This window comes from Rhineura floridana, chromosome 20, assembly GCF_030035675.1.
Source record: "Rhineura floridana isolate rRhiFlo1 chromosome 20, rRhiFlo1.hap2, whole genome shotgun sequence".
Lineage (NCBI taxonomy): Eukaryota > Metazoa > Chordata > Lepidosauria > Squamata > Rhineuridae > Rhineura > Rhineura floridana.
The window spans coordinates 1,557,364-1,582,218 of NC_084499.1; the positions used below are offsets into that span (position 1 = coordinate 1,557,364).

The window sequence follows — 24,855 nt, forward strand, 5'->3', positions numbered from 1 at the left end:
GAAGGGTGGGATGTCTATCTATCTATCTATCTGTCTATCTATCTATCTATCAATCTATCAATCTATCAATCAATCAATCAATCAATCAATCAACCAATCAATCAATCAATCAAAGCCCCTCTAGTCCAGCATCCTGTTCACAGTGGCCTACCTGTTGCCCCAGAGGATATTTATTTATTTATTTATTTATTTAATTACATTTCTAGACCGCCCTATAGCAGAAAGCTCTCAGGGCGGTGTACAACAAATAAAATCACAATTAAAATATGAGCAAGTGTGGAAAAAATATATATATATAGTACAATTATAAAACATTAATAAAATTGCCATTGAGATTTATAAATTAAGATCATATTAAGTTTAAAATGTTAAATTTAAAATATTTAAAAATTTACAAAATTTAAAAAGCCTGGGCGAAAAGGTAAGTTTTTACCTGGCGCCGAAAAGATAACAGAGAAGGCGCCAGGCGTATCTCGTCTGGGAGGGCATTCCATAGTTCGGGGGCCACCACCGAGAAGGCCCTAGATCTAGTTGTTGATCTCCGGGCCTCTTTATGGGTTGGGACCCGGAGAAGGGCCTTCGACGTCGAGCGTAGTGAACGGGTAGGTACATAGCGAGAGAGGCGCTCCATCAGGTATTGCGGTCCGATGCCGTTTAGGGCTTTATAGGTAAGAACCAACACTTTGAATCTGGCCCGGAAACATATCGGTAGCCAGTGCAGCTGCGCCAGGACAGGTGTTATATGGTCAAATTTCTTTGTCCCAGTGAGAACTCTGGCCGCAGCATTTTGCACTAGCTGAAGTTTCCGAACCGTCTTCATAGGTAGCCCCACGTAGAGTGCATTACAGTAGTCCAATCTAGAGGTTACCATAGCATGGATAACTGAGGCAAGATGCTCCTTGCTCAGATAGGGTCGTAGTTGGGCTACCAGCCGGAGCTGGTAGAATGCATTCCGTGCCACCGAGGCTACCTGAGCCTCAAGTGACAGGAGCGGATCTAATAAGACCCCCAAACTACGTACCTGTTCCTTTAGGGGGAGTGTAACCCCATCTAGGACAGGTCGAACGTCAACCATCTGGGCAGAGGGTCCTCCCACCAACAGCATCTCAGTCTTGTTAGGATTGAGTTTCAGTTTATTAGCTCTCATCCAGCCCATTATCGCGGCCAGGCAGCGGTCTAGTACATCAACAGCCTCACCTGACGAAGATGAAAAGGAGTAGTAGAGCTGCGTATCATCAGCATATTGCTGGAAACGCACTCCAAAACTCCTGATGACCTCACCCAGCGGCTTCTTATAGATATTAAAAAGCATGGGGGACAGAACTGAACCCTGCGGGACCCCATATTGGAGTACCCAGGGACTCGAGTAATGTTCCCCCAGCATCACCTTCTGGAGACGATTCCCGAGATAGGAGCAGAGCCACCGCCAAGCAGTGCCTCCCACTCCTAAATCCGTAAGTCGCTCCAGAAGGATACCATGGTCGATGGTATCAAACGCCGCTGAGAGATCAAGGAGAACCAACAGAGTTACACTCCCTCTGTCTTTCTCCCGACAGAGGTCATCATACAGGGCGACCAAGGCCGTTTCTGTACCAAACCCCGGCCGAAAGCCCGATTGAAATGGGTCTAGATAATCAGTTTCATCCAAGAGAGCCTGGAGTTGGCGAGCGACCACACGCTCTAGAACCTTGCCCAGGAATGGGACATTTGCTACTGGCCTATAGTTGTCCAAATTATCAGGGTCCAAGGAGGATTTTTTTAGGAGCGGTCTCACCACCGCCTGTTTCAGGCAGGGTGGGACCACTCCCTCTCGTAAAGAGGCATTAATCACCTCCTTGGCCCAGCCGGCTGTTCCATTCCTGCTAGCTTTTATTAGCCATGAGGGGCAAGGATCCAGAGCAGAAGTGGTCGCCCGCACCTGTCCAAGCACCTTGTCCACATCCTCGAGCTGTACCAACTGAAACTCATCCAATAAAACAGGACAAGACTGTGCTCTGGACACCTCATTAGGATCAACTGCTACAATAATGGAGTCAAGGTCCCGGCGGATGTTCATGATCTTATCACGAAAGTGTCGCGCAAACTCATTACAGCGGGCAATTGATGGTGTTATTGCATCCTGGGGACCAGAGTGTAAAAGTCCCCGGACAACTTTATAAAGTTCCGCTGGGCGGTTAAGGGATGACTGAATAGAGACAGCAAAGTATTGCTTCTTTGCTGCTCTCACTGCCTTCACATAGAGTTTGGTAGAGAGCTTCACAAGTGCATGATTACAGCCGTCGGGAGTTCACCTCCATTTGCACTCAAGCCGTCTCCTTTCTTGCTTCATCACTCTTAGCTCCGGAGTAAACCAGGGAGCCAATTGAGCTCTGCAACGGAGAGGGCGCACCGGATAACCAGCAAACAGGACCAGAGCGCAAGTGCGGCACTCTCCCCACCTGGTACAGAGAGGCATGCTGTTTTTGACAGTGGAGGGAGAACGCAGCCATCGTGGCCAGTAGCGATATCCTCCATGAATCTGTCTCCTCCTCTTTTAAAGCCATCCAGATTTATTGGCCATAATAAACAGATCTTGTGGGAGTGTACTAGTAGTAACTAAGTGCTGTGTGAAGAAGTCCTTCCTTTCGTCTGTCCTGAATCTTCACATTCTGCCTCTATTCATTGGATGGCCCCAGATTCTAGTATTATGAGAGAGGGAGGAAGACATCTCCCTGTCCACTTTCTTCCCACCATGTAAATAATCTTATATGCCTTTATAAGTGCCCCTAGACTCACCTTTTCTCTAAACTAAAAACCCCTTAAATGTTGCAGCGTTTGTTCATAGGGGAGGAGCCCCTTGATCATTTTGTGAACCTTTTCCAGCTTTTGTCATTGTCATATGCTTGTTGATACTCTTATAGAACTCTGAAAGGTTAGTGAGACGGGACCTTTTCTTTTAGAAGCCATGCTGGTCCTGTTTCCTCAAGACTTATTGTCCTGGAAGCTTGGTAATTCTATCATTCTGTTGCTTTCCACCATAGAATCAAAGAGCAGTAGAGTTGGAAGGGGCCTCTGAGGCCATCAAGTCCAACCCCCTGCTCAGTGCAGGAATCCAGCTTAAAGCATCCCCGACAGGGGCCTGTCCAGCTGCCTCTTGAAGGCCTCCAGGGTTGGAGAGCCCACCACCTCCCGAGGTCATGGGTTCCATTGTGGTACAGCTCCAACAGTCAGGATGTTTTCCTGGGACAGACGTTAACCTAACGAGTCTGTAATTTCCCATTTCACATGCGGTTCCCTTTCTAAAAAGTGGGGTTACATTGGTCACTTTCTAGTCTTCCCGTGCTTAGGTATGGAGGCTGATTTCAGGGACAAGTGACATATTATTTTGATAGATCAGCAGTTTCATATTTATATTAGAACTCTCAGGGGGGTGCCATCTGGATCTGGTTGTTTGTCCAGTTTTTGCCAGTAAGGCCTAGAACTTTCTCTCTTGTCAACATTGTGCGAACCTAAATTTCCTGGTATGAGGAAATTTCCTCCTGCAAAATACTGGCAGTCTGGAGGCAACCTTAGTTCAGGCACAGGGATCTGCTGCTCTATATATTTTGCTGTGAAGAGAGATGCAAAGAATTCATTCAGCTTCTCTGCTAGCTCCTTATCCTCCTTTAGCATACCGTTGACTCTCTTCTTGTCACAAGGCTCCATCCGCCTCCCTAGATTGCCTGCCACTAACGTATTGAAATAATTTGTTGTTGTTGGTCTTCTATGTTTTTAGCGATGTGCTCCTCAAATTCTTTTTTAAGCATTCCTTCTTGTTTGCTTGCATTTCTGTTGCCAGAGTTTGTTCCTTTTTGTTCTCCTCATTTGGACAAGAATTGCCATTCTGAAGGAAACCTTTTTGCTCCCTTGCTTCTGTTCATTAAGCACATTGGCATTCTCTTGGCCCTGATGGTACCTTTCTAGATTTGTTATATGCATACTAGCTGAACTTCTAATACTGTGATTTTGAACAACTGCCAAGCATTCTGGAGAGAATTTTGACTCTCTTGACTTTTCCTTTCAATTTGCTTTTGACCAATACTTTCATTTTTGGGAAGTTTCCTTTTTCAAAGTCAAATGTGTTGGATTTGTTAGGTTGCTGAGGGACCTGGCCTCCTAGCTTTGCTGCCAAACTTGCGCAGCTGCTTAACTCACTTGTTACCTTGACACTTTGTCAGCTGGTGGGAGGGGGGATGCACATTAACTCCCTGTGGAAGTTTTCTTGTGAAGCTGAAACTAGTGTTTAACTGGTTGTTTCTCTTGCTAGGATCTTTGAGTGCCTACGTGAAGGAAGGAGGCACACAAAGGGAGGTGCTGATCATGAGCATGATGCAGGCAGAGGCCTGGTTATACGGCAACTTCACTGTAACAGTCCAGGATGAATGGCAGGTGATTAGGCAGAGTTTAACTTCTGGATAGGTGTTACAGCTTACATCCAAAATGCATCCCTTAGCTTTAGAAAAATACACAATGGATTTGCCCCAGACCAGGGGACTCTCTGCAACATCCTTGAAGCTTGTTTTGACCAAATTAAATTGCGCTCTGTCCCCTCTCCTCAAACAGTTTCACCCAGAGTGGCTTATAGATTAAAAACAAAGAGAAAAGAAAGACAATCCCTGTGCTCAGGCTTACAAAAAGACATGATACAAAAGGGAAAAAAGGACAGGGAGGAAAAGAGGAGGAGAAAACAAACAAACAAACTCAAGCACCAATTCTTCAAGTGTCCCTTCTTATAAGAGCCCATTGAGGCAATGGGATGGAAACGGGTTCAGGTGACAAAATGGGGGATCCCGCCCCTTTCATGCAAAATGTTTGAACTCGGCTAATTTCTGACAGTTGGCCACTAGGTAGATGGGCTAAATTCCATAGCGACAAAAAGAAAGAAAGAATTGTTTTATGGCAAATAGACTCGTCACCCTTTTTCATGAATGCTTAGAAATTTGTTTGTGGGGCTGTACAATGGTTACTTAGGAGTGACTTCATGGGAATGCACTTTGCTCAGAAGCACTTTGTGCCTAGGCAGGGTTTCCCATGACCAGCAGGGCTGGGGCTTAGCAAATAAATAATATGTATGTATTTTATGCAATATAGTAAATACAAGTGGCTTAACAGTGGGATCTTGGGTGTCTTGTGGAAAAGAATTTTAATGACTCTTGTGAAGGATATGGATCTTCCTGGTGTGGGCAATAGACAGCCCTGCCTAGAAGCAGTGACGCAACTGAGGCTGGACCTCTAGGCGGACAGCCAGGGCCCCCAGATTGACCCCCCAGAGTAGCAGGCGATGTGAGGAGCGGCAGATGCATCCGGCATTAGCAGCAGCTGAGCGTGCTGTGGCTGACACCAGTAATTTCTTCTTTTAAAAACCACTTTATGGTCACAGGCTGGCCAGTACTGGATTACAGGTGCCCATTTTGTTATTTTTTACCTTAGAATGTATATTATCCTTTCCTTAAAAAAATGGTCCATATTAGATCCAAGTAAACATGTTTAGCCTCAGGGCAGCAGAAGCAAACTCCGATTTATTCGTCTTAACCATCACGGCGCTAGACGTTGTAAGTTGTTTCTTTTTAAAATGCTAAACTGCCCACACTCACAGTATCTCTTTATTTTGTCAGGGTTGGCAAAGGACTTTTTGTTTTGGTTTTCTCACCGTAAGGTATCAGAAATGCAGGCGTGGTTCTAAAGTACAGTGTGTGTGTGTGTGGGGGGTGGAGATTGAGAGAAACGGGTGCTTTGCAGCTGCAGCCAGAGGCTGGCATGACTTCGACTTCTCCCCCTGCCTGCCATGCCTGACCTTCCCTCTGTGTGTCTGTCTCTTGGCCAGGTGGCATTTGTGGTGGAAGGTGCTGGAGGGGGGCCCTCCTCTTACTTTGCCCTGGATGACTTTGAAGTGAAGGAAGGGAGCTGCAGGGAAGCAGGTAACAGCAGCCCCCCCTCAGTCCTCCTCCCCCTCCGTCAGAGTCCTGCGCTCCCGGCAGGGAGGTCCAATGCAAAGGAGGGCGGGCCCCTGTCTTTCATAATGGTGTGGAAGGAGGAGTGGATTTAGCTGCTTCCTCACCACGCATTAAAACGAGAAGTTGCCCTGGTCAAAGTTCTCCCTCCTTTGCTAGGCCTTCCTAGCACTGGGACAGCAGGCTGGGGAAAGGGTTGTGTCAGAAGGAGGGGTCCCATGATGTGGGTTGTTTCAGAGTTTGCTTTTTCTTTTTGGATTTAGTATTTTTATTATTATTATGAGATTTATTAGTCGCTTGATGCCTGAAGGTCCCCAAGCGACTTACACAATATTAAAACAACAATAAAAAAAATTAAAGCACACTATAAAAACATAACAATAAACAACATCAGAACAACAGCAATAGTACCCCCATGCAGCAACAGGAAGATTTGGCAGCATATTAAAGCAAAACATCATCTCAATCTAGCAAATGCCTGGGACAAAAGGTACGTCTTTACCTGGTGCCGAAAAGATGTCAATGAAAGCGCCAGGTGGACCTCACTAGTTGAAATGCTTTTCCCATCTCTCCCCCTAATCCCGCCCCATTGGCCTTCCATGCCCACTATGCATGCACAGTTCTCATTGCCTGTTTCTGGGGTTTGTAGAAATCTTCTGCAAACTTTGGGCTTTCCCCAAGTCCTCTGAAATCTCTCTGTTGCACTCTCCTCTGAACATCAGAACTATATTGTTGTAGGATTGGGGGGGATGAGATGGATGGTGTCTTTGGGTCCCCTTTCCAGCCTCTGATTTGGAATCAGTTTAGGTAGAGTTGTAGCAGAGAAACCTGCTCTACTGGTCAAACAAGTTCCTTTTTTTAAATTAGTCATTCTGGCCAAGTTAGTCTGTGAATTAGGGGCTGTCAAGTGGCCCCATGAATATCTGTAAAGACTTGGGTAACAGAAGATCTGTTATGATAGGAACTCTGGGATAAGGTGGCCTGTGTGTGTGAATGAGAGTCTGACATGAAGCTGGGAACTCAAAAGACACACGTAGAGAGGCCTGAACCCCCAGCTATTGCTTTGGGGAGCCTCCCTAGAAGCCTAATGGGGAAGCAAGATCTGTTAGAGTGCTAATGCTGTGAGCCCCTCCACCTCAAGCTCAGATTGTATATATGTGCAAATAAAACCATATATCAAAGAGACACCACAGTCGCCAGTGACCCTCATTCCATGGAAAGCAAGCCCTGGGTAAGTACTGGAACCCCTGCAAGTCTCTCACTGCCAGAGATTGGGGGGCATTCAACAATATATATATATATATATATATATATATATATATATATATTGTTGTAGCACTGACCCTTTGGAATTTCCTCCCCTTAAATATTAGACAGGCGCTATCTTTTCGGCACCTACTGAAGACCTTCATGTTTCAACAAGCTTTTAAAATAGAGACCTTATCCCAGTCTGCCTCTGTGTTGGAATTGCTTTTAAATATGTTTTTAAATATTTTTTTAATTAAAAAAATGTAAAAATGTTTTGTTTTAATATGTTTTTAAATGTGTTTTGTTTTAATATGTTTCAAAGTCTTTTGTTTTTAAGATGTTTTAGAGTGGTTTTAGTGTTTTTGTTTGCTGCCCTGGTCTTCTTGTGGGAGGAAGGGTGGGATATAAATTTAATAAATAAAGTATGGAGGCAGAGAAAGTGATTCCCAGTCCTTGTTTGCCTGGGTGAAGTAACTTCTCTGTCCTCTCCTGCCAAGGGCCTTCTCTCTGCCTACTGTGTGTGTGTGTGTGTGTGTGAGAGTGAGAGTGAGAGAGAGCTCAGCTCAGGCTGGAGAGGACTTGAAACCCTTCCAGAGCCGAGACTGGTAGTAACAGTGGCTTCTTTTGGCCCAGGGTCTTGCAACTTTGAATTGGGCCCTTGTGGATGGCGCAAACCCCATGGAGACTGGTACAGCTGGGACTGGAAGGATGGAGCCACCCCATCCCAGTCCTCGTCACCAAAGGTAGACCACATTCTTGGGACAAAAGCAGGTAAGCTCTGGCTCCACTTGCAGCTTGCGAGGGATGCTAAGGGAGGGTCCGGCTGCTGGGCCAAACTAGGGTTTGTCTACATGATTCATGGAAAGTTCAGTCTGGTGCTAAGATTTGGCAAAAACTTTCTCAGTCAGTCCGTGCTGAACTGGCATGCTCTGCTCTTGGCTAGTATCCCAGCTGCACAGCCACCAAATTGACTTGCAAAGGAGCTGTAGCCTGACAAAGAGCTCCACACTGGAGTTTAATGTGGATTTGAAGCTGCTTGTGTCTGGTTTTTTGTTTGTTTGGTATCCACATGACATCCTCCTCATCCAAGGGGCAGCCCGCACTTGCTCCCAGCTAAATTTGGATTTTCCCAATCTGTGGATAATCCGATAAGGGTAGAAAATCTAATATAAAATTGCCTGTTACCTGACTGTGGACATAGTGAAGTGCATAATGGGTGTTTTTTTATACATACATATGTGGTGATGTTTCTCTGGCTGTCATCTATCACCACACCCCCTACTTCCATTTTGTTTCCAACAGCCCAAAGGAAAGGAAGCAGCCTGCCTTTTCCACAGGTTGTTGCTGAAAGCACATTCCCAGTATTTTTAAAGCAGCACTTTTGCGCACAACTGCTCTTGCACAAAAGAGCTGTAAAAAGAAACATAAAAATTGCCCTTTCAGGGACAGACAGGAGGAAAGGAAAAGGGGAGGAAAGGAAGTGGCAGCCTTTCATGTGAGTGACTCCAAATTCTCAAAATCTTTGCCTAGCTTGGAATGACACTTCATAAAAAAATTAACTGCTCTTTTGTGCAAATCTGATATATTGAAAAAGTGTAATTTTTTAAAAAAGATGTAGGTGCACAGGTAAACAAATACCTGCCTGCATGACCACACTGGACCTCTGGTTTCTGGAACTTAGGGTGGCTGGGCAAGTACTAATTGAGGGGAGAGGCCAACAACACATAGGGCCAATCTATCCCATCAAGCATCACCTACTAGTGTGGATGGGAAGCAATGAGACTGATTTCGAAGACATTAAATTGAAAGCATGCATGAAGGTGCACAAACACGGATGCAGAAACAGTGGCCCACTTGTGCATTAAGGCCCCAGTACAAACACAGCCTGAATTAGCTGGGAAGGGCCGCAACTCAGTGGTTGAGCATCTGCTTTGCATGCAGAAGGTGCCAGGTCCAAGCCCCCCAGCAGCTCCAGGATAGGGCAGGGAATGTCCCTTGTCTGAAACTCAGGAGAGCCATTGCCTGGCAGTGTAGACCAGGAATTCCCAAATGGTGGTCTGTGGACCCGCAGTAGTCCACAAGCTACATTCAGGTGGTCTGTTGCAATACAATAGAAGTCACACAGCATCTAGCACAGCATGTTAAAGTGGCCAGAAGAGGCAGAGAAATCCTTAAGCCGACCACTAAGACCACTGGCAACTTTTGAGTGGTCCATGGGGGAAAAAGTTTGGGGTCCATTGGCATAGCCAATACTGAGCTAGATGGGACTGTGTGGGTCTGTATAAGGCAGCTTCCTATGTTGCTCAGTTCTTGGAGAGCTTATAGGAATTCCCAGTAAGTTACTTGCTACAGCACAAATTGGTATACAAAGGAGCTGGGGTCTTGGCAAGGCATTCTTGTTCCATTTAGCGGCTCGGGTTCAGTAAGTTTCTTTTTTTAAAACAAAAATTAGATTGCAGACCTGGCAAGCTCAGTTTTCAGGAACGTTTACCTTAATTGCTAACAGCTTTGTGAAGAACTTTTCCATGAAGCTGGCAACTAATCCAAATGGCTATTGAGGTTGGGAGATGAAATCCCGTTGTGGCTGGAGGGGATACTGACATTGCCTGCTGGGGGATAGTCTCCTACCTTCATTCATTCCCCCCCCTCTTCAGGTCATTATGCCTATGTAGATGTTGCTGTGCTGGGAATGGGGAGGGGCACAGCCCGCCTGGCCAGCGAGCCCCTTCCTCCGACCGACGGCGCTTGCCTGCACTTCTACTACCACATGGATTTCCTGGGCCAGAGCTGTAAGTGAAACCCCAGCTCTGCTCTGCAGGGTTAGCTGTTCAGTTGGGGTTCAGGGGTGGGGGGCAGTGGGGAAGACGCCCCAAAGTCTTTGGCCTTGTAGCTGCTCTCTTCATTTGGTTGATGGAGGAGAGCGGCTGACAATAATCAGGAGATAAATTTCCCTGTGGATTTCTCTACCCTTCAATATTAGACAGGCGCCATCTCTGTTATCTTTTCGGCACCTATTGAAGACTTTCCTCTTTCAACAAGGCTTTTAAGTTAAGACCTTATCCCAGTCTGCGTCTGTGCTGGAATTGCTTTTTAATATGTTCTTAACATTTCTTTTTAAAAAAGTTTTTAATCCTAGAAGATGTTTTCATAGCTTTTTTAAAGTAACTTTTTTGAAGATGTTTTGGTTTAGTGTGGTTTAAAGTTTGTTTTTATGATGTTTTAATTTTTTTAGTGCTTTTGTTTGCCGCCCTGGGCCCCTGCTGGGAGGAAGGGTGGGATAATAATAACAACAACAACAACAACAACAATCAGGCAGGGCTGTCTCTGTTGTCTTTTCCCCTTCAATTGCATCTGTACCGGAATTGTTTTTAGATGTTTTAATTGGGCTCCTTCGGGAGGGATGTAAATTTAATAATAAATAAATAATAAAGGAAAGAAGGGATGAAAAAAGCTCGCTGGCTGACGAATCAGCATCCTGGTTTGTCCAGTAGAGCAACAAGTTTAGAGAACAATGTTCCTCAAGCAATATGTGACTCCTGGAGTCCTGTGGAGTGAGACCGCCAGAGCATTGCTGTCTGGCACAGTCCTGGCCCTGGGTTAGATAGGCCAATGTTTTGACTTGGTATATGACCCTATGCATTCATTCAACACATTTGTACCCCTTTCTTCAGTTGGAAAAGCTCCTTGAGCAGCTTACAAATGAATTAAAACAGGGCCTGCGGCCCACAGGATTACAGTCTTAAAAAGAGACGACACAGATGGAAAGAGGGATGAGGAAAACAAGCAACTGCAGGGGCTGAATTCTTCGTGCTCTATCATGACCCTCTTGGATGGAAATGGGCTGCTCATGTAGATGTCCAGTTATTTCTACTCCATCTGTGAATTTCAAGTCATCTGCTCTAGGACGTCAGTAGTTCTTTTCATTCCTCCCTCCACCCCCCCACTTTCCTTCTATAACCTCTTCCACTTTCACCAGGCCCTGACTTCATCCACCTTCTCCTTCTCTACGCACTTTCCTCTTATGCTGATCCTCTTTACAATCAGAGTGGATGAGCCAATGGCAGAGACAGGTGACATGGAGGCATTAGCTCAACCAAGCACGGTTAGAGGCTTCTCACGCCAAGACTACTACCATCATCATCACCAGGTCCCTTACATACGCTCGTTAATTCAGAGCCTATTCCTAAATGGATGCTAAACCAAAAAAAGTTATTTGTGCCCTTTTTTGAGAGCAGAAGATGACATTGAAATATTTTGCCACTTTGTTCCTAATCTTCCATTTTCAGCTTGGTTGGCAAAGCAGGTGGGTGGGAGCGGGTCAAGAAACCTGGCTAAGCCTGGAGCAGCCGGAGCGGCTCTGACTGCAGCGGGCCTGCTTGCAAAACCTTAGATCTGAGCTGTCCACCTAGCGGCTGGCAATTAGCAAAGGTGCTGCAACAAAAGGGTGAGGAATGCAGCTGAGCTTTTGGAGGAGCTGAACTGAGTTTCAAAGTGCCTTGTGCCAGCTGGGCCTGCTCAGCTCTTGGGACGGTTTGCCTAAACTCACCTCCCTCGCCACTTGGACCATATACCTCTGCCCAACCCACTGGCTTCCTGGAGCATCGCCACTCCGTGCCTTCAAAACCCACTGTGGCCTTGTCGTTCCCTAATCACTCTGCCCTTGCATGTCATCGGGGCACCCCTTCCTGTGACCTTCACTGCAGTGGAAAGCCCCCTGCTCACTCTCCTTTGTGGGCTTTTCTGCCCAGAACCTCTTCCCAGGGCACCTGTGCGATGCCACCTTCCTTCCAGTCCACGTTTCCCAGGATGGCTTTGGCTTAAATGCTTTGTCTCCCACGTGCCACTGAAACTAGGCCCATGTGCCCTCCGCCCACCCTGCTGTTTACCTCTGTCTCTGGCCCCCTCCCTTTCCTCCATGCCCTCTCCTGGCTCAGATTTCAGGTTGTAAGCTCCACAGGGCAGGGACTGCCTTTTTGAGGCATATTCATGGTGCTATACAAATGATGAGTAAACTACCACAATTATTTATTCATTAGATTTATATCCTGCCCTTCCTCCCAGTAGGAGCCCAGGGCTGCAAACAAAAGCACTAAAAACACTCTAAAACATCATAAAAACAGACTTTGAAATATATTACAACAAAACATACTTAAAAACATATTAAAACAAAACATTTTTTTTAAAAAAGCTTTAAAAACATATTAAAAAGCAATTCCAATTCCAGCACAGATGCAGACTGGGATAAGGTCTCTACTTAAAAGTCGATGGCCTTCTAGGTCCCTTCCTACTCTGTGATTCTATGATTCTTCTGGGTGTGGCTCAGTGATCTGACGATTGAGTCTTATCCCCCCCCCCATTAATATCCTCCACCCTGGGTCTGTCTATCTTGCCAGCCGAAGCAGAGCTGAGGGTGCTCCTCTCTGGCCAAGAAGGGGAGCGGACGGTGTGGCATGCCGTGGGGCACCAAAGCCGGGGCTGGATGAACCAAAGCCTGTTCGTGTCCAGTCTCACCAATTTCCAGGTAAGGCTGCTGCAAATGCTAGCAAATTCCATCAGTGTGTTGAGTCCCTTTTTTCAGACGGACATTGTCAAGGTGAGCAAGGGACAACCGGGTCTATCAGGGTTGAGTGGAAAAGCTAAGACATTTGGGGCTTTTGGGTGCAAGCAGAAAGGGAAAAGAAAAAACCCAGACACCACTGAGGGTGGTAAAATTATGCAGCTTGTCTTTTCCCTCCCTCAGGATGCTACAACTCAGGGCTGCATAGGGAAAGTTGGGCAGTTGATTCAGGACCGACAAAAGAAAGGACTTCTTCACACAACACACAATTCATGTTAGGATTTGCTGCCACATGATGTAGAGACGACCGTCAGCTTAGAAAGCTTTAAAAGGGGATTAGACAAATGCGGGTTGGAGGAGAGGTTTGGCAACAGCAGCTAAGTAGAACCTTCATGTTCAGAAGGAGACTACCTCAGATGCTGGGGGCATAAAACTGAGGGCTGTTGCATGCGAGTCTTGCGAGTGGGCTTCCTGGAGGCATCTGGTTGGCCACTGCAGGTGTCAGGAGACTGGACTAGGAGGGCCCCTTTGGCCTGACCTAGGAGGGCGTCAGTTCTTTTCGTGCAGTGAAATTGTGAGGGGAGTCAACCTACAGGATCCAGAGAGGAGGACTGCATATTCATAGACATACGTTTTCGGTTAATGATTTCTGTTTCTTTCCAAGAGCAAATAATTTGCTTTCCACCTCCTCTTAGCCTGTGGCAATGAGTTCCACAGGTTTATTAATTACACATGGTGTATTACCTGTTGCCTTTTAGATGGTTTGGGCTGCAGTTCCCATCAGAGTTGTGGTCCAAAACATCTGAGGGACAGCAGGTTGCTGAAGCCCTGGTGCTGGTTGTCCTAGCTCTCTTCTCCTTGCAGATCGTGCTGGAAGCCACAAGCGGAGCGTGGCCAAGCTCAGAGACCATTGCTGTGGACGATATCTCTTACACAGCTGGGGCTGGCTGTGATAAGCCCCAGGGGAGCCAAGAGGAAGGTGAACACAGCTTTTATTCCCCCCCCCAGTCCTCTGTTCCAGAAAAGCCATCACCTCTCCACCTGTTGCTGTAGCTCTGCCCAATCAGAGCTGGCGGCGTGATGCTTTTAACAGCATTCCTTACACACACACTCTCTCTCTCTTTCTCTCTCTTGCCCAGGTAGCAGCTCTGCCGAGGACTCTGTGGCCGGGCTGGTTGCTGGCATTGTGTGCTCCATCCTTTTCGGGCTTGTTGCCGCAATAAGCACCATCTATTGCCTGAAGAAGCAGAAAGCATCAGGAGCCAGGATGCCAGAGGAGACTGCCAGCATCCAAGGATTTGACAACATAGCATTTAGAGATGTAAGGTGGCCTGCGTGAAGGGGAAGAGCAGTGGCTCAGTGGTGGACCTTTGCATGCAGAAGGTCTAGGCTGGTTAGCTGTTAATTATTAGCGTGGCTCTCGGTTAAAAGGCACACCATCCTAGGCTCCTGTGCAGCCTCTTTGCCCAGGTGCCAGGCTTTCCCTCAGCAGAAGCCAAAGCCCTTCCATTGACCGGCCTCCCTGCTGATGCACTCAGCTGCTCTGCTGTGTCTGTCAGCTAAGGGCTAGATTATTTGTTGACTTGGCAGACTGCGATAGGCCTGTTTCCAATGAAAGCCAGTGGGTGCAGCTCAACGGATTTTAAACTGGGTCCGGAGGAACTCTGATGTCCCTCCAAGGTTTCTTGGGGCATGTGCCCTTGGGAAGCGGGCCTTGTAAAGGCCGTAATAACAAAGAACTGTAGACTCTGGACTCAGATTCGTGGCTACGAGTCTCCATGCTCTGCTTTGCAGCAACTATTGCTCCAATGAAGTTTGGAAAATGGTTTATCCTGCATAGGAAGAAGGGGATGGCCGGGGAAGCAGCGTAAGAGACCAGGTGGAGCCACCTGGGCCTGATGTGGCTCTTCTTGGCCTCAGGTTTGCTCATGGCTGCTGCTCCTCCATTAACGGCTGCAGCCGCTGGCCTAACTTCTCATTCCCACAAAAACTGAATGCTGTACTTTACATAAGTGATGAAATCGTTGTCTTCTTTGCGTGTGTAACTTGTGCTGCTGTGCTTGATGTTACAGCAGGCTGGCTACTGGTCATGAAGGCTACATACTATATCCCAGCGTGCCTCTGAAAACCAGTTACTGGCCCACATGAGCAGGAGAGGGCTACTGGGCTTCTTATCAGGGATTGGGTTGGCCAGTGTGGCAGAAAGGGTGCTGGACAAGTTGGGCCTTTCGCCTGGTCCAGCTGCAAGGCACTTCTGATGCTCTTCTTTTGGTTACTTCCTAGTCATGGGAAGGGCAAGGATACTGAAGCCCCCACCCCCAAATCTCACTTAGCTCCTTCTCTTGGTGCCAAGGTCTCAACACACATTGCTCCCCTAAATGTAAATGTATTGCCTTCAAGTCAATTCCGACTTATGGCGACCCGATGAATAGGGTTTTCATGAGGCTGAGAGGCAGTGACTGGCCCAAGGTCACCCAGAGAGTTTGCTGGCTGTGTGGGGATTCGGACCCTGGTCTCCCAGGTCATAGTCCAACGCCTTAACCACTACACCACACTGGCTCTCCTAGGGCATGGGAAAAGAATTCTCAAAGAATAGACAGAACAGTGCCTAGCTGCTCCTTCTGCCCAGGATAGTAAATAAACTGTTGCCTTTGATTGACTGCAGGACAGAGTGATGATACCACAGTTGCCCATTGACAGAGAAACAGAGTAGACCACCATCTGAACAAACAACGGCCGGGCCTGGCACTGTTCCACAACCATTGGTCTGCATAGCTGAACCATCAAGGGTGATTTTGTTCCACAATGCTTTATAACATCCTGTTTTTTGGGGGGGAAATGTGGCTTGGTTCATGTGGAGTGTAATAAAAGTTTTCTTTCTGGCCACATCAGTAGACAAGTCTGTCTTCATATCTCCCACCCCCACCCTGCTTGCTGACTGTGGAGTTGGAAGACTGTCTCTACGTAGGGTGGCTGAAGTGGCCGTCTCCACTTGGTGCCCTCCAGATTGCCATCATCCTTGACCTCTGGCCATGGCGGCTGCTGGGAGCTGGACTCCAACAACACCTTGAGGGTACCAGGATGGGAAACGGTGGGTTGAAGCGTCTGGGGCTTTGTCGTTTAGTAAAAGAAAAGGAAGTGCAGAGGGCTCGGGGGAAGAGAGAGACAAAACACAAGGGAGGCTCATAAAATTATGCGTGGAGACAGGAAAATTTCTCTCTTGAATAGTGATGAAATTTGATGGAGAAGAGATTCAGGGCTGCTAAAAGAGAGATCTTCTCATGAGACATAATTGTATAGCTCTCTGCTGCAAGACAGGATGGTGACTACTTGTTGAGAAGACCATGTATGCAAAAAAAATATTGGACGAATTATTTTGGAAGAGGAGGTCTAGCACTAGCTGCTGGCTTTAATGGCAAAAGTAGATTCTCCATGTCCAGGGGAGGGCAGCTGCTTTTTGTGGGTGGGTCTAACTACCCCCCACCCCACCTCACCCCAGTTGGACCTCTGGATCCAATTGAATATGGGTTTCTGGCCCTCCCACAGTTTCTGCAAGGGAGACTGCAGATAATTATTTATTATATTCAAGCAAGATGCATTTCCCACTCTTCCATTGTTGAAATAGTGGTTACGCCAGCTTACAATAATTAAACATCAACAGCACAAGAAAACTGTAAACATACACCCCCCCCCCCCAGATACAATAGGCAAAAGCAGCCTAGAAGGCAAAGGGTCAAACTATATACAGTTAAAAGGGCCACTGCTGGAATGCGGTGTATGGCCTGCAAACTGCGTGTAGGAACAGAAGCCACTCTTGAGGTCAACCTGGTCCAGCAACGCCCCCCCCCCCCAAACAAAAACCCAGCATAGCATCAATGAACAGACTGAAAAGCAAGCCGAATGCCTCATCTTGAAGGGTAACAAGCTTTATTTGAGATCCCTTTAGAGCAGCTGGAAGAAATGGACATACGAAAAACAGCTGGAGAAATCTGCCACCCATGCCTCCACCGTTTCTCTGGATCCTGCCCTTCCCCACAAATGCTTCAGCCAGAGACCAACCCCAGCTGCTCCACACACCAAAAGATAAACAACACTATTTCATTTTCTTTATCGCCCCTGGCAGATTCAGATGCAGCATTTATTAGATTTTGGATACTCAATCTCAAGACGGAAGGAGAGAGTCAGGAGAGAACACGTCACCAGTTGGGAAATTGGCCGATTTAGACAGCAAGGGCTGAAATTCTGCAGGTTTCCCCTCTAGCAAGTCTCAAGCGGTCTTGCTGAGCTTGGCGAAGACAGAGAGAGACCCGGCCGCCCAGGAAACGGCCAGGCGAGACCAGTCGGGGCAAACTGATTTCGAGGCTTTGTCATCACTTCCCTTTCGGGCCTTTTTCGAGGGGTTTACCAATGTCCCGCCCGCGAAGCTTCATACCTGGAACGAGAAAAGAAGGAGCAGCTGTGGGATGGGGCTGCAACAGGCAAGTGGACGGCTAGAGCTGCTGAAAAACCCAAGATGGACTGAAGGAGGCCTTGATCGGTTACAGTCGCAACGTGTTACTGCAGCAAATGCTTTACATGGAACTTGAAGTCTGCAGAAACAGCTTACAGTCTTTCAGTGCCTTTCACTCATACAACCGACTAAGACTCTTTCCCACTTTACAGCAGAGGAACTGAGGCTGAGAAAGGTTACATGGCTTGGGGTGAACTGGAGGCAGGACTGGAAGCCACGTGGCCACTGACACGGGCACTCATCCCTGCCAGCACATTGAAGAGTGCCAGACCATGCTGACATGGGGGTGGGCGAGTCTGGCACAATGGCCTTTCCAATCCCACGCGACGCTCCTCTGAGCTCACCGGAGGGCCAAAGCCTTGCTCAAGATGCTGACGATCCAGGTTTACACATCCTGGTTCAAGTATTCTGCTCCTGCAGTGATGCCAGGAACAGAGGGCCACAATTGTGCTCAACACTGCAGGTGCTCAGAGGGTCTCCGGAGAGCAGGATGAGCTTCAGCTTTGCACCTCGTGGGGAAGGAGGATCCCTGCTCCCCCCCAGCGCCAAGATCCAGAGCACCAGGCAAGCTCAAAGCCAAAGCAAGCCCAGCCCCAGCCTGGAGCATGGAAGGGTCTCCCACCTCAGCCTGCATTGCAGAGGGACAGGGCCTCCTGGCAGAGCAACATGCTCTTGGTGGCCACAACACGCTTGGCTGAGCAAAGGCTTGGCAAAGTTCATGGACTCCTGCCCAAAACACAGACAGCAGGGGCTGGCGTTCTGACTGGGTCCTCTCGTTGACAGTCTCCCAGGCTCACCCCTGGCCATCTCTTCCCTATGCCACATGTGGGAGAGACAGGCATGCTCACAAGACACAGCTGGACTCATTTCTCTCTCCTCTCCCTCCACTGCTTGGTCATCCTAGGAGAGCTTCCGTGGCTCCCCAGAAGCAGGAGGGCACACAGAGCTGTCCCCAAGCCAACAGCAAGGTGCCTCTTGGCAGGACCCCACAAAACTCACCAATGGCTCTCTCTATTTTACCCAGCACCTGGTTGTTGGGTATTGCCCTTCCAGATTCGTAATCGGCGATGACTTGTGGCTTCTCATTGATTTTCTAAAAAAGATGCGAAGAGTAAGACTCCTGAGATTGCAAACAGGCAATCTCAAATGAAAAGCAGCCAACCCACCCACTAAATGTAATGCAGAATTTAAAAAAATTGTGAGGAAAAATGGCCCCCTGCAGTGCCAGATAACAGAAGAAAAATTCGAGGAATCCTGAATCTATAGGAGAGCTTGCAGATGAAAGTATAATGTATGACTAGGGCAGTGGATTAACAGGTTCAGAATTCAACTTCTTAAAAATCTCATCTGTCCTTAAGTTTCTAGTCCTCATTGTTGCAAACATGTTTAGAAGCATGTGGCCATCATGTGCTGAAAAGAAGGTAGAGAGAAGCAGCTAAGGAAGGGCTCCGCTGGCCCAAGGACAGGGCTCTTTGCCCTCTCTAGGAACAGTAGAAGACTAGGGCTGTCATCCAATGAAAGATCTCTTAGCTGATTCCTAAGTTATATTTGCGTATGACCAAAAACAACAGTTCTAGAACATACAATGGTCTTTGTTTTCAGGCGATGCCTGTGTGTTCCATAGAAGAGGCATCCCCCCCATGACAAAGAGGAATGCCTCTTTTCAAAATGACCTGCCGCCCTGGAGGTGGGGAGTTGTGGAAGGCCCGCACTTCTGCTACTTCGGATGGCTGCTGGCACCTCAGCCCAGGCTGCCCTGTTCTCTCACGCATGCACACTGGCACCTACATGACCGTGCACGCACAGCATCCCACGGCAGCTGGGGAGCGGATGCCAGAAACCTGCCTCAGCCATGTCCAGGGCAAGAGGGCTTGATGTGCTCCAACAGGGTACAAAGGGGGTGCCCAATGGACCTTAATCAGATTCCCACGTACCATCATATTGTTTGTTTATACCTGGCTTTGTGGCTAAGGTTGGTTTCCAAAGGGGGTCTGCACAAAGGCGTAGTAAATTCGTTAGGAATGTGTTGGCAACGGGGAGGAGGAGGAATCTCTCTTGGCAGCTTCCAGGCTCTTTCCTCTGGAGGAAGGGGGCAGAGCAGGCAGCAGGCGTGCCAGATGTCCCCAAGGGCTCCTTCCCCACCCACAGCGATGTCACCACCCCTTGGCCAACCTCAACTGGCCCCTGCAGGCTCTCCCCCAGCGGGCGAACACCTACCGTGGCGAGGTCCTTCTGGGTCAGCCCCTTGCTCTGCCTGCCCTGCTGGATCACCTTCCCCACTTCCAAGGGGACCCTGTCGTGGTGAAGCTCCTCCGTCTCCCTGTCCAGCTTGGCCGTGTTCTTCGTGATGGAGTGCTGCTTGTTTTGGCCTGCTGCCCCTGGGGGATGGAACAGGGGCGCCTTAGCATTGGCAGCTTCTTGAAGAAGGTAGAAAGGACTGGCAAGTTGGTTCTGCCGCTGAAGGCGTTTTGGGGAAAAGCTTAGAAAATGCTAGATATGGACGAGGATTGACCTGCGCAGGATGGGAAGGGTGATGGAAGGAGAGGGCGAAGAATGTCCTCATGCAGTGCTCAGCTAGCTGGTGGAATTCACAGCCAGATGGTACTGGACTTCCACACACATCAGCCAGCATGGCCAATGGTCAGGATGGAGAGAGGGGCAATCTCACAAAATCTGAAATGGCCCCAGATGTGGATGGCCACCAGGGCTGCTTTCTGAAAAGGGAGCTGGATAAATCCAGGGCAACTAACGCCTATCAGCAATGACAGCTAAGAACAGTACTTTGTGCAGAGGCTGGACACCTTCTGGTTGCTTGGAACAAAAAAGGAGGCCCATCACCGCTGCCAAGGACAGACAGTCCAGTTCAGAAAAGCAGTTCTGAAAGAAAGCTGTGCTGAGTTAGACCTTTGATCCAGCCAGCTCAGTGCTGTCTATGCTGGCAACAGCTCGCCAGAGTTTCAGGCAGAAGCCTTTCCCTGCATGACCTAGCGATCCCAGGGACTGGACGTTGGGCCTTCTGATGCCTCCAGGAAGCCCACAGGCAGGGCGCTGAAGGCAAAAGCCCTTCCCACCGTTTGCCACCCAGCACTTGGTCTCCAGGACGAGGCTGACCCTGGAGGTCCCAAGCAGCTATCCCAACTTAAAACCCTGGATGGGCCTACCTAAGTCAGTGGCCCTTGCATCTTGCTGCAGCATGTTCCACACGTTATTTCTGCCCTCTGTAGAAGCTCTTCCTTCTCTCTACCCAGGATCCACTGCCATCAGATTTTTCAGTGGGTGACCCCAAGTTCTAATGTGACATGAGAAGGAGAAGAACTCCATTCCACCCACTTGCTCCACACTGTGCATAATTGTATAGATCTCATTTACCCCCCACCTGCAGGAAGACGGAGTGTTCAGGACCCCAGCAGGGCCCACAGCAAAGAAACGGATCAAGAAAAAAATGTCTACTGGGCAAGGTGCATGTGTTATGTTACTTAGGGGAGCATGGTTGCTTTGCTTGACAAATTGACTTTTTAAAAAAAATACCAACATTTCTTGGAGGTCTCCACATCTTCCCCTTTTCTCTGAGCAGCTAGGACAGCCTAGAAATTAAGAAATAAGTTTAAGAGCATCTGGAAAAAAAAGAGAGACAAAACAAGCAAAGATCTTTTTGTGGGGTGCACTTGAGAGATAATTGGCCCTAAACAGAAAAGGCAACTGTCTTAATTAGGCAGGCAAGCCATTGCGGTACAAAGCACTCCATGGGAAGGTTCCAAGCAACCCAGAGACAACACAAATGAAGGGGGGGCAGGAGCTGGCTTTGGTTCTGTGACATCTTTGGTGCTGTACATCCCAGTTAAGTTTGGCCTCTAGCACTACACCACCCCAAACCCTATATATTCAGAAAAAACATTAAAATTCCCATATATCTCCGGGTTTCACGGCTAACATGGGATATTTAGGAAAACTCATTTTTAAATAGTAATGAAGATAACTGCAATCCAGCCCCATTATGTAAAAAGCCAAGACGGTAATCAGCAACTTGCCTGACTCCCTGAGGGAAGGAGAAAGAAGGTCCTCTCCATCTCCCCACCTCTGCCTGCTTAGGCCAGTATTATCTTCTGTGGCCTTGTTTGCAAGACTGTAGTAAGCTGCCACTGTTACCCCTGTCACCTAGGAGCATCTAGCTGAGATCAGATCTTGAAGAAGGGCGGACACTTCCTTAGCGGAGCTTTTTTTTGTAATAAAAAGGGCCTTTGCAACTTGTGGCCTTGCTAGACAGACACAGCCCACCTGCTGAGCATTGCAGCCTGTCAGGGATTTGACATTTCTCTCCCCCCCCCAGTACATTGGCCACTGTTTATTCAGTTGAAAATGATATTCCCTGAAGGCAGTGTGGTAGAGTGCCTAAAGCAGGGTTCAAATCCTTGCTCATACATAAGACTCTGCATGGCTTTGGACTGGCCAATATTTTTCAGCTTATTCCAGGAGGGAGAGGAAGCTATACTGACTTCTCTCCTTGCCCATTACCTTGGAGACTCCTTGGAGAATGGGTGGGCCACCAACATAAGATGACCCCTTGCCAGAGCACACCAAAGGTTCAGAGGAGCTTCCAGCATCCTTTCAATGGCACCTTCTTCCTCAGTTTTCTCCTGCCCCCCCTCCCCTCCCTATTTTTCTGTTGACTTCCTTGCACCGGTTTCTAGATTGGACGTGCCTTGGGGCAGAAATCTGCCCTCCCATTCTTTGTGAAGTGCTATGTACATGGGGGACACTATATAAATACTACTATTAATTATTTTCTCCAATAGCCAGATGCCTCTAGAAAGCCCACAAGCAAGGCAGAAAGGGGACACCTTTCTCCCCAGCAGCTGATCTGCAGCAATATTTAAAAATCCCAGCTGTTAGACCCAGCCTCCGTGAACTAGGATGTCGCCCATCAAAAGCTTGCCTCACAGGCCACGCGCTCCCTGCGACCAGTGCTCACACTTCCATTGCTTTTAGCAAAAGTAGAACAAGCGCCAAACGTTCAACTGCAGCCACAAATTTAAATACATGCCTCAACTCTGTCCCTGCAAATACTAATCCAAGCTCCAAGCAACGGGTCGTCCTGCTCCTTGGAGACCAGAGCTTGTGTTGGAGAACTCTCCACCAGCTTGGCACGGGAGGCCTCTTGTGGGGAAGGGTCCTGGATGCCCATCGGAGCTCCCTGCAATCCGTGCATCATCACAGGGTGTCACATGCCCCTCCTAGGCAGCCCCTTGCCTTGCTTCTCCCCCACAGCAGTGGAACTTTGAACAGGTGCACATCTGTGCTATGCCAGCACACTGGGAAAGCAACATGGCCCTCAAAGCAGAGGCAAGGAAAACAACTGGGGCTCCTCATGAAGTCAACTTTCAAGTGACAAGGGAGAACACACAAGTAGCAGGGAAGATTACAAAGGTGGGGGAATTATTTATAGAAATGCTGGGTATTTTTCCTGGGTCCCACCCTTGTTTTCTCCCTCAGATAAAGGTATTTCCAGAGATTTTTCTTTCCAATTCCAAGGGGGGGCTTGAGGTTCTACAAATGCTGCTGCATACAAACAAGGCTGCATGCACCTTGTGCGCCACAGAGGACCCTGCCCTGCCTGGCTGCATGTAGACTCTGCCCCTGGTGACAGGCATTTGCTGAGAAAAGGGTAAGTCAAAAGTCACCCGCTTATTTATTGTCATCCACATCCGTGGAGCTCTGTGCTGCCCCAAGGAACTCCCAGTTTCACATTTGACACGAGGGGAGAAAGAGAGCGGTGGGGGCTGGCAAGTGGAGGAAAGACTATGCAGTTACACGTCCTTGTCAATGTGTTTTCATGTTCAGAATAAAGGGATAGGGCAAAAATATTGTACTTTTATCTTTGTTCATCCAAAGGTAACAAAAAAGAATTTAAAAAATGTATGGAATAAAACATTTTCAGTGCCCTACAGCTGCATCAGGCCAATGGCCCCATCTAGCCAAGCACCGTCTTTCCACAGTGGCCATCTGGATGCCTTTGGGAAGCCCACAAGCAGCCCTTTGGGGGCAATAGCAGCTCTCCCCACTTGCGATTCCCAGCAACTGGTTTTCTGTGGCAAAACATGGTGCTAGGTAAGACACCGCCACAATAAGCTTATCCATCCACAAATGCAGGTGCGGGTGGCGTAAGCCACCCCAATACTGCACAAAACTATCTATTTAGCTCTCTGCAAAGAAAGGGGTTACTTGGAGGGCACCGAGGGCGCATGAGAAGCGGCACAAGTGGCACTTTATGGCTTATTGTGGAGGTGGGGAAGAGGGCTCAGGAGGGGCAAAGAGATTTACGGATATGCAACCACCCGCTTGCTAGGTGCTTCGCAAAGGAGAAGGAGGTCCCTGCCCCGAGGGGCATGCTGTCTTAAAAGGTGCAGGCACAGGAAACATACTCTCCCCAGGGAGTGCTGCCGGGTGCCTACTTTAAGGTCAGTTCGGTGCCAGGCCAAGCTCTTTAACACAAGGGTGAACATTTTGCACACTATTTTAAGCTCTCCTTAAGCATTTTCAGCCCGGTAATAACTTCCAGTAGAATGTTGTTGTTGTTATGTGCCTTCAAGCCGATTTCGACTTATGGCGACCCTATGAATCAGTGACCTCCAAGAGCATCTGTCATGAACCACCCTGTTCAGATCTTGTAAGTTCAGGTCTGTGGCTTCCTTGATGGAATCAATCCATCTCTTGTTTGGCCTTCCTCTTTTTCTACTCCCTTCTGTTTTTCCCAGCATTATTGTCTTTTCTAGTGAATCATGTCTTCTCATTATGTGTCCTAAGTATGATAACCTCAGTTTCATCATTTTAGCTTCTAGTGACAGTTCTGGTTTAATTTGTTCTAACACCCAATTATTGGTCTTTTTTGCAGTCCATGCTATGCACAAAGCTCCTCCAGTAGAATAACGCCGGTGAATTTTCACAATATTTTACGGAGCTTGCGGGCCTGCCACGGGGTGCGGCGCACAAATGGGGCTAAATAAGTGCAACGAAGGGGAAGAGGGGCGGGGCTGCCACGGGGTGGGCGGGGCCAGTGGAAGAAGTGGGCGGGCCCACCACGCCTTTCTCTCTCTGGATTTCTCGGGTCTGTTGACGCCAGTTTGGGGCGCCCCCGGGGTGGGCGTGGCCTCCCTTGACAGACTGGCCGGCTCCTTAGGGAAGAGCAGCGGCGGGGGGGGGCTGTGCGTGCTTGACGCGGCGCCCCTCACAGGAGAAAAGGGGTGGGGCCCGAGGGGCGCACTCGCCCCTGCGCCTGCCTGCCGTGGCCTCACCTGCTTCGACTTGGCCTGGGCTGCGCTGGGGCCCTTCTTGCGCAGCACCGTCACCGTGTCCCAGTCGCTCTCCGCCATGGCCTCGCCTCCTGCTCAGCCTCCGCAATAGGCCGTCCCCCTTTCCGCTCACTCCTTCATCCTTCTCGTTCCTCGCGAGGGCGGGGGAAACAGGCGCCTATTGGCCAGCGCGCAGGCCACTCACCACCGAGGCTTCGGCGCCATTGGCTGGGGCAATATGCCTCCGCCAACTCGCTCGCCCCTCGCCCTCCTCCCATCGGCTGT

At 48.6% G+C, this 24,855-nt stretch overlaps 2 protein-coding genes across 3 annotated transcripts in view; one reads left to right on the plus strand and one right to left on the minus strand.

Moving 5' to 3' along the window:
- The window catches only part of MAMDC4 (MAM domain containing 4), a 57,198-nt gene extending 41,538 nt beyond the window's left edge, over positions 1–15,660 (plus strand). Inside the window, exons 22-29 of the mRNA XM_061604465.1 lie at positions 4,286–4,407; positions 5,843–5,936; positions 7,851–7,988; positions 9,872–10,006; positions 12,611–12,738; positions 13,639–13,753; positions 13,914–14,095; positions 15,440–15,660. Of these exons, the coding sequence (XP_061460449.1) occupies positions 4,286–4,407; positions 5,843–5,936; positions 7,851–7,988; positions 9,872–10,006; positions 12,611–12,738; positions 13,639–13,753; positions 13,914–14,095; positions 15,440–15,487 (962 nt within the window). The 3' untranslated portion in view covers positions 15,488–15,660. The remainder of the gene's footprint in view (positions 1–4,285; positions 4,408–5,842; positions 5,937–7,850; positions 7,989–9,871; positions 10,007–12,610; positions 12,739–13,638; positions 13,754–13,913; positions 14,096–15,439) is intronic.
- A 1,024-nt stretch (positions 15,661–16,684) lies between these two features.
- On the minus strand, positions 16,685–24,830 carry EDF1 (endothelial differentiation related factor 1). 2 transcript variants are annotated; one of them, XM_061603745.1, is made up of 5 exons: positions 24,574–24,830; positions 20,817–20,868; positions 19,502–19,653; positions 18,284–18,377; positions 16,685–17,206 (listed from the first exon to the last, which is right to left on the minus strand). In XM_061603745.1, exons 1-5 carry the CDS (start codon positions 24,649–24,651, stop codon positions 17,145–17,147), a joined length of 438 nt encoding a protein of 145 aa, XP_061459729.1. In that variant the 5' UTR covers positions 24,652–24,830; the 3' UTR covers positions 16,685–17,144. The 2 variants fall into 2 exon arrangements, with proteins under 2 accessions (XP_061459729.1, XP_061459728.1); XM_061603744.1 differs by having other exon boundaries at positions 19,502–19,662; positions 24,574–24,826.
- Between the last annotated feature and the right edge of the window lie 25 nt (positions 24,831–24,855).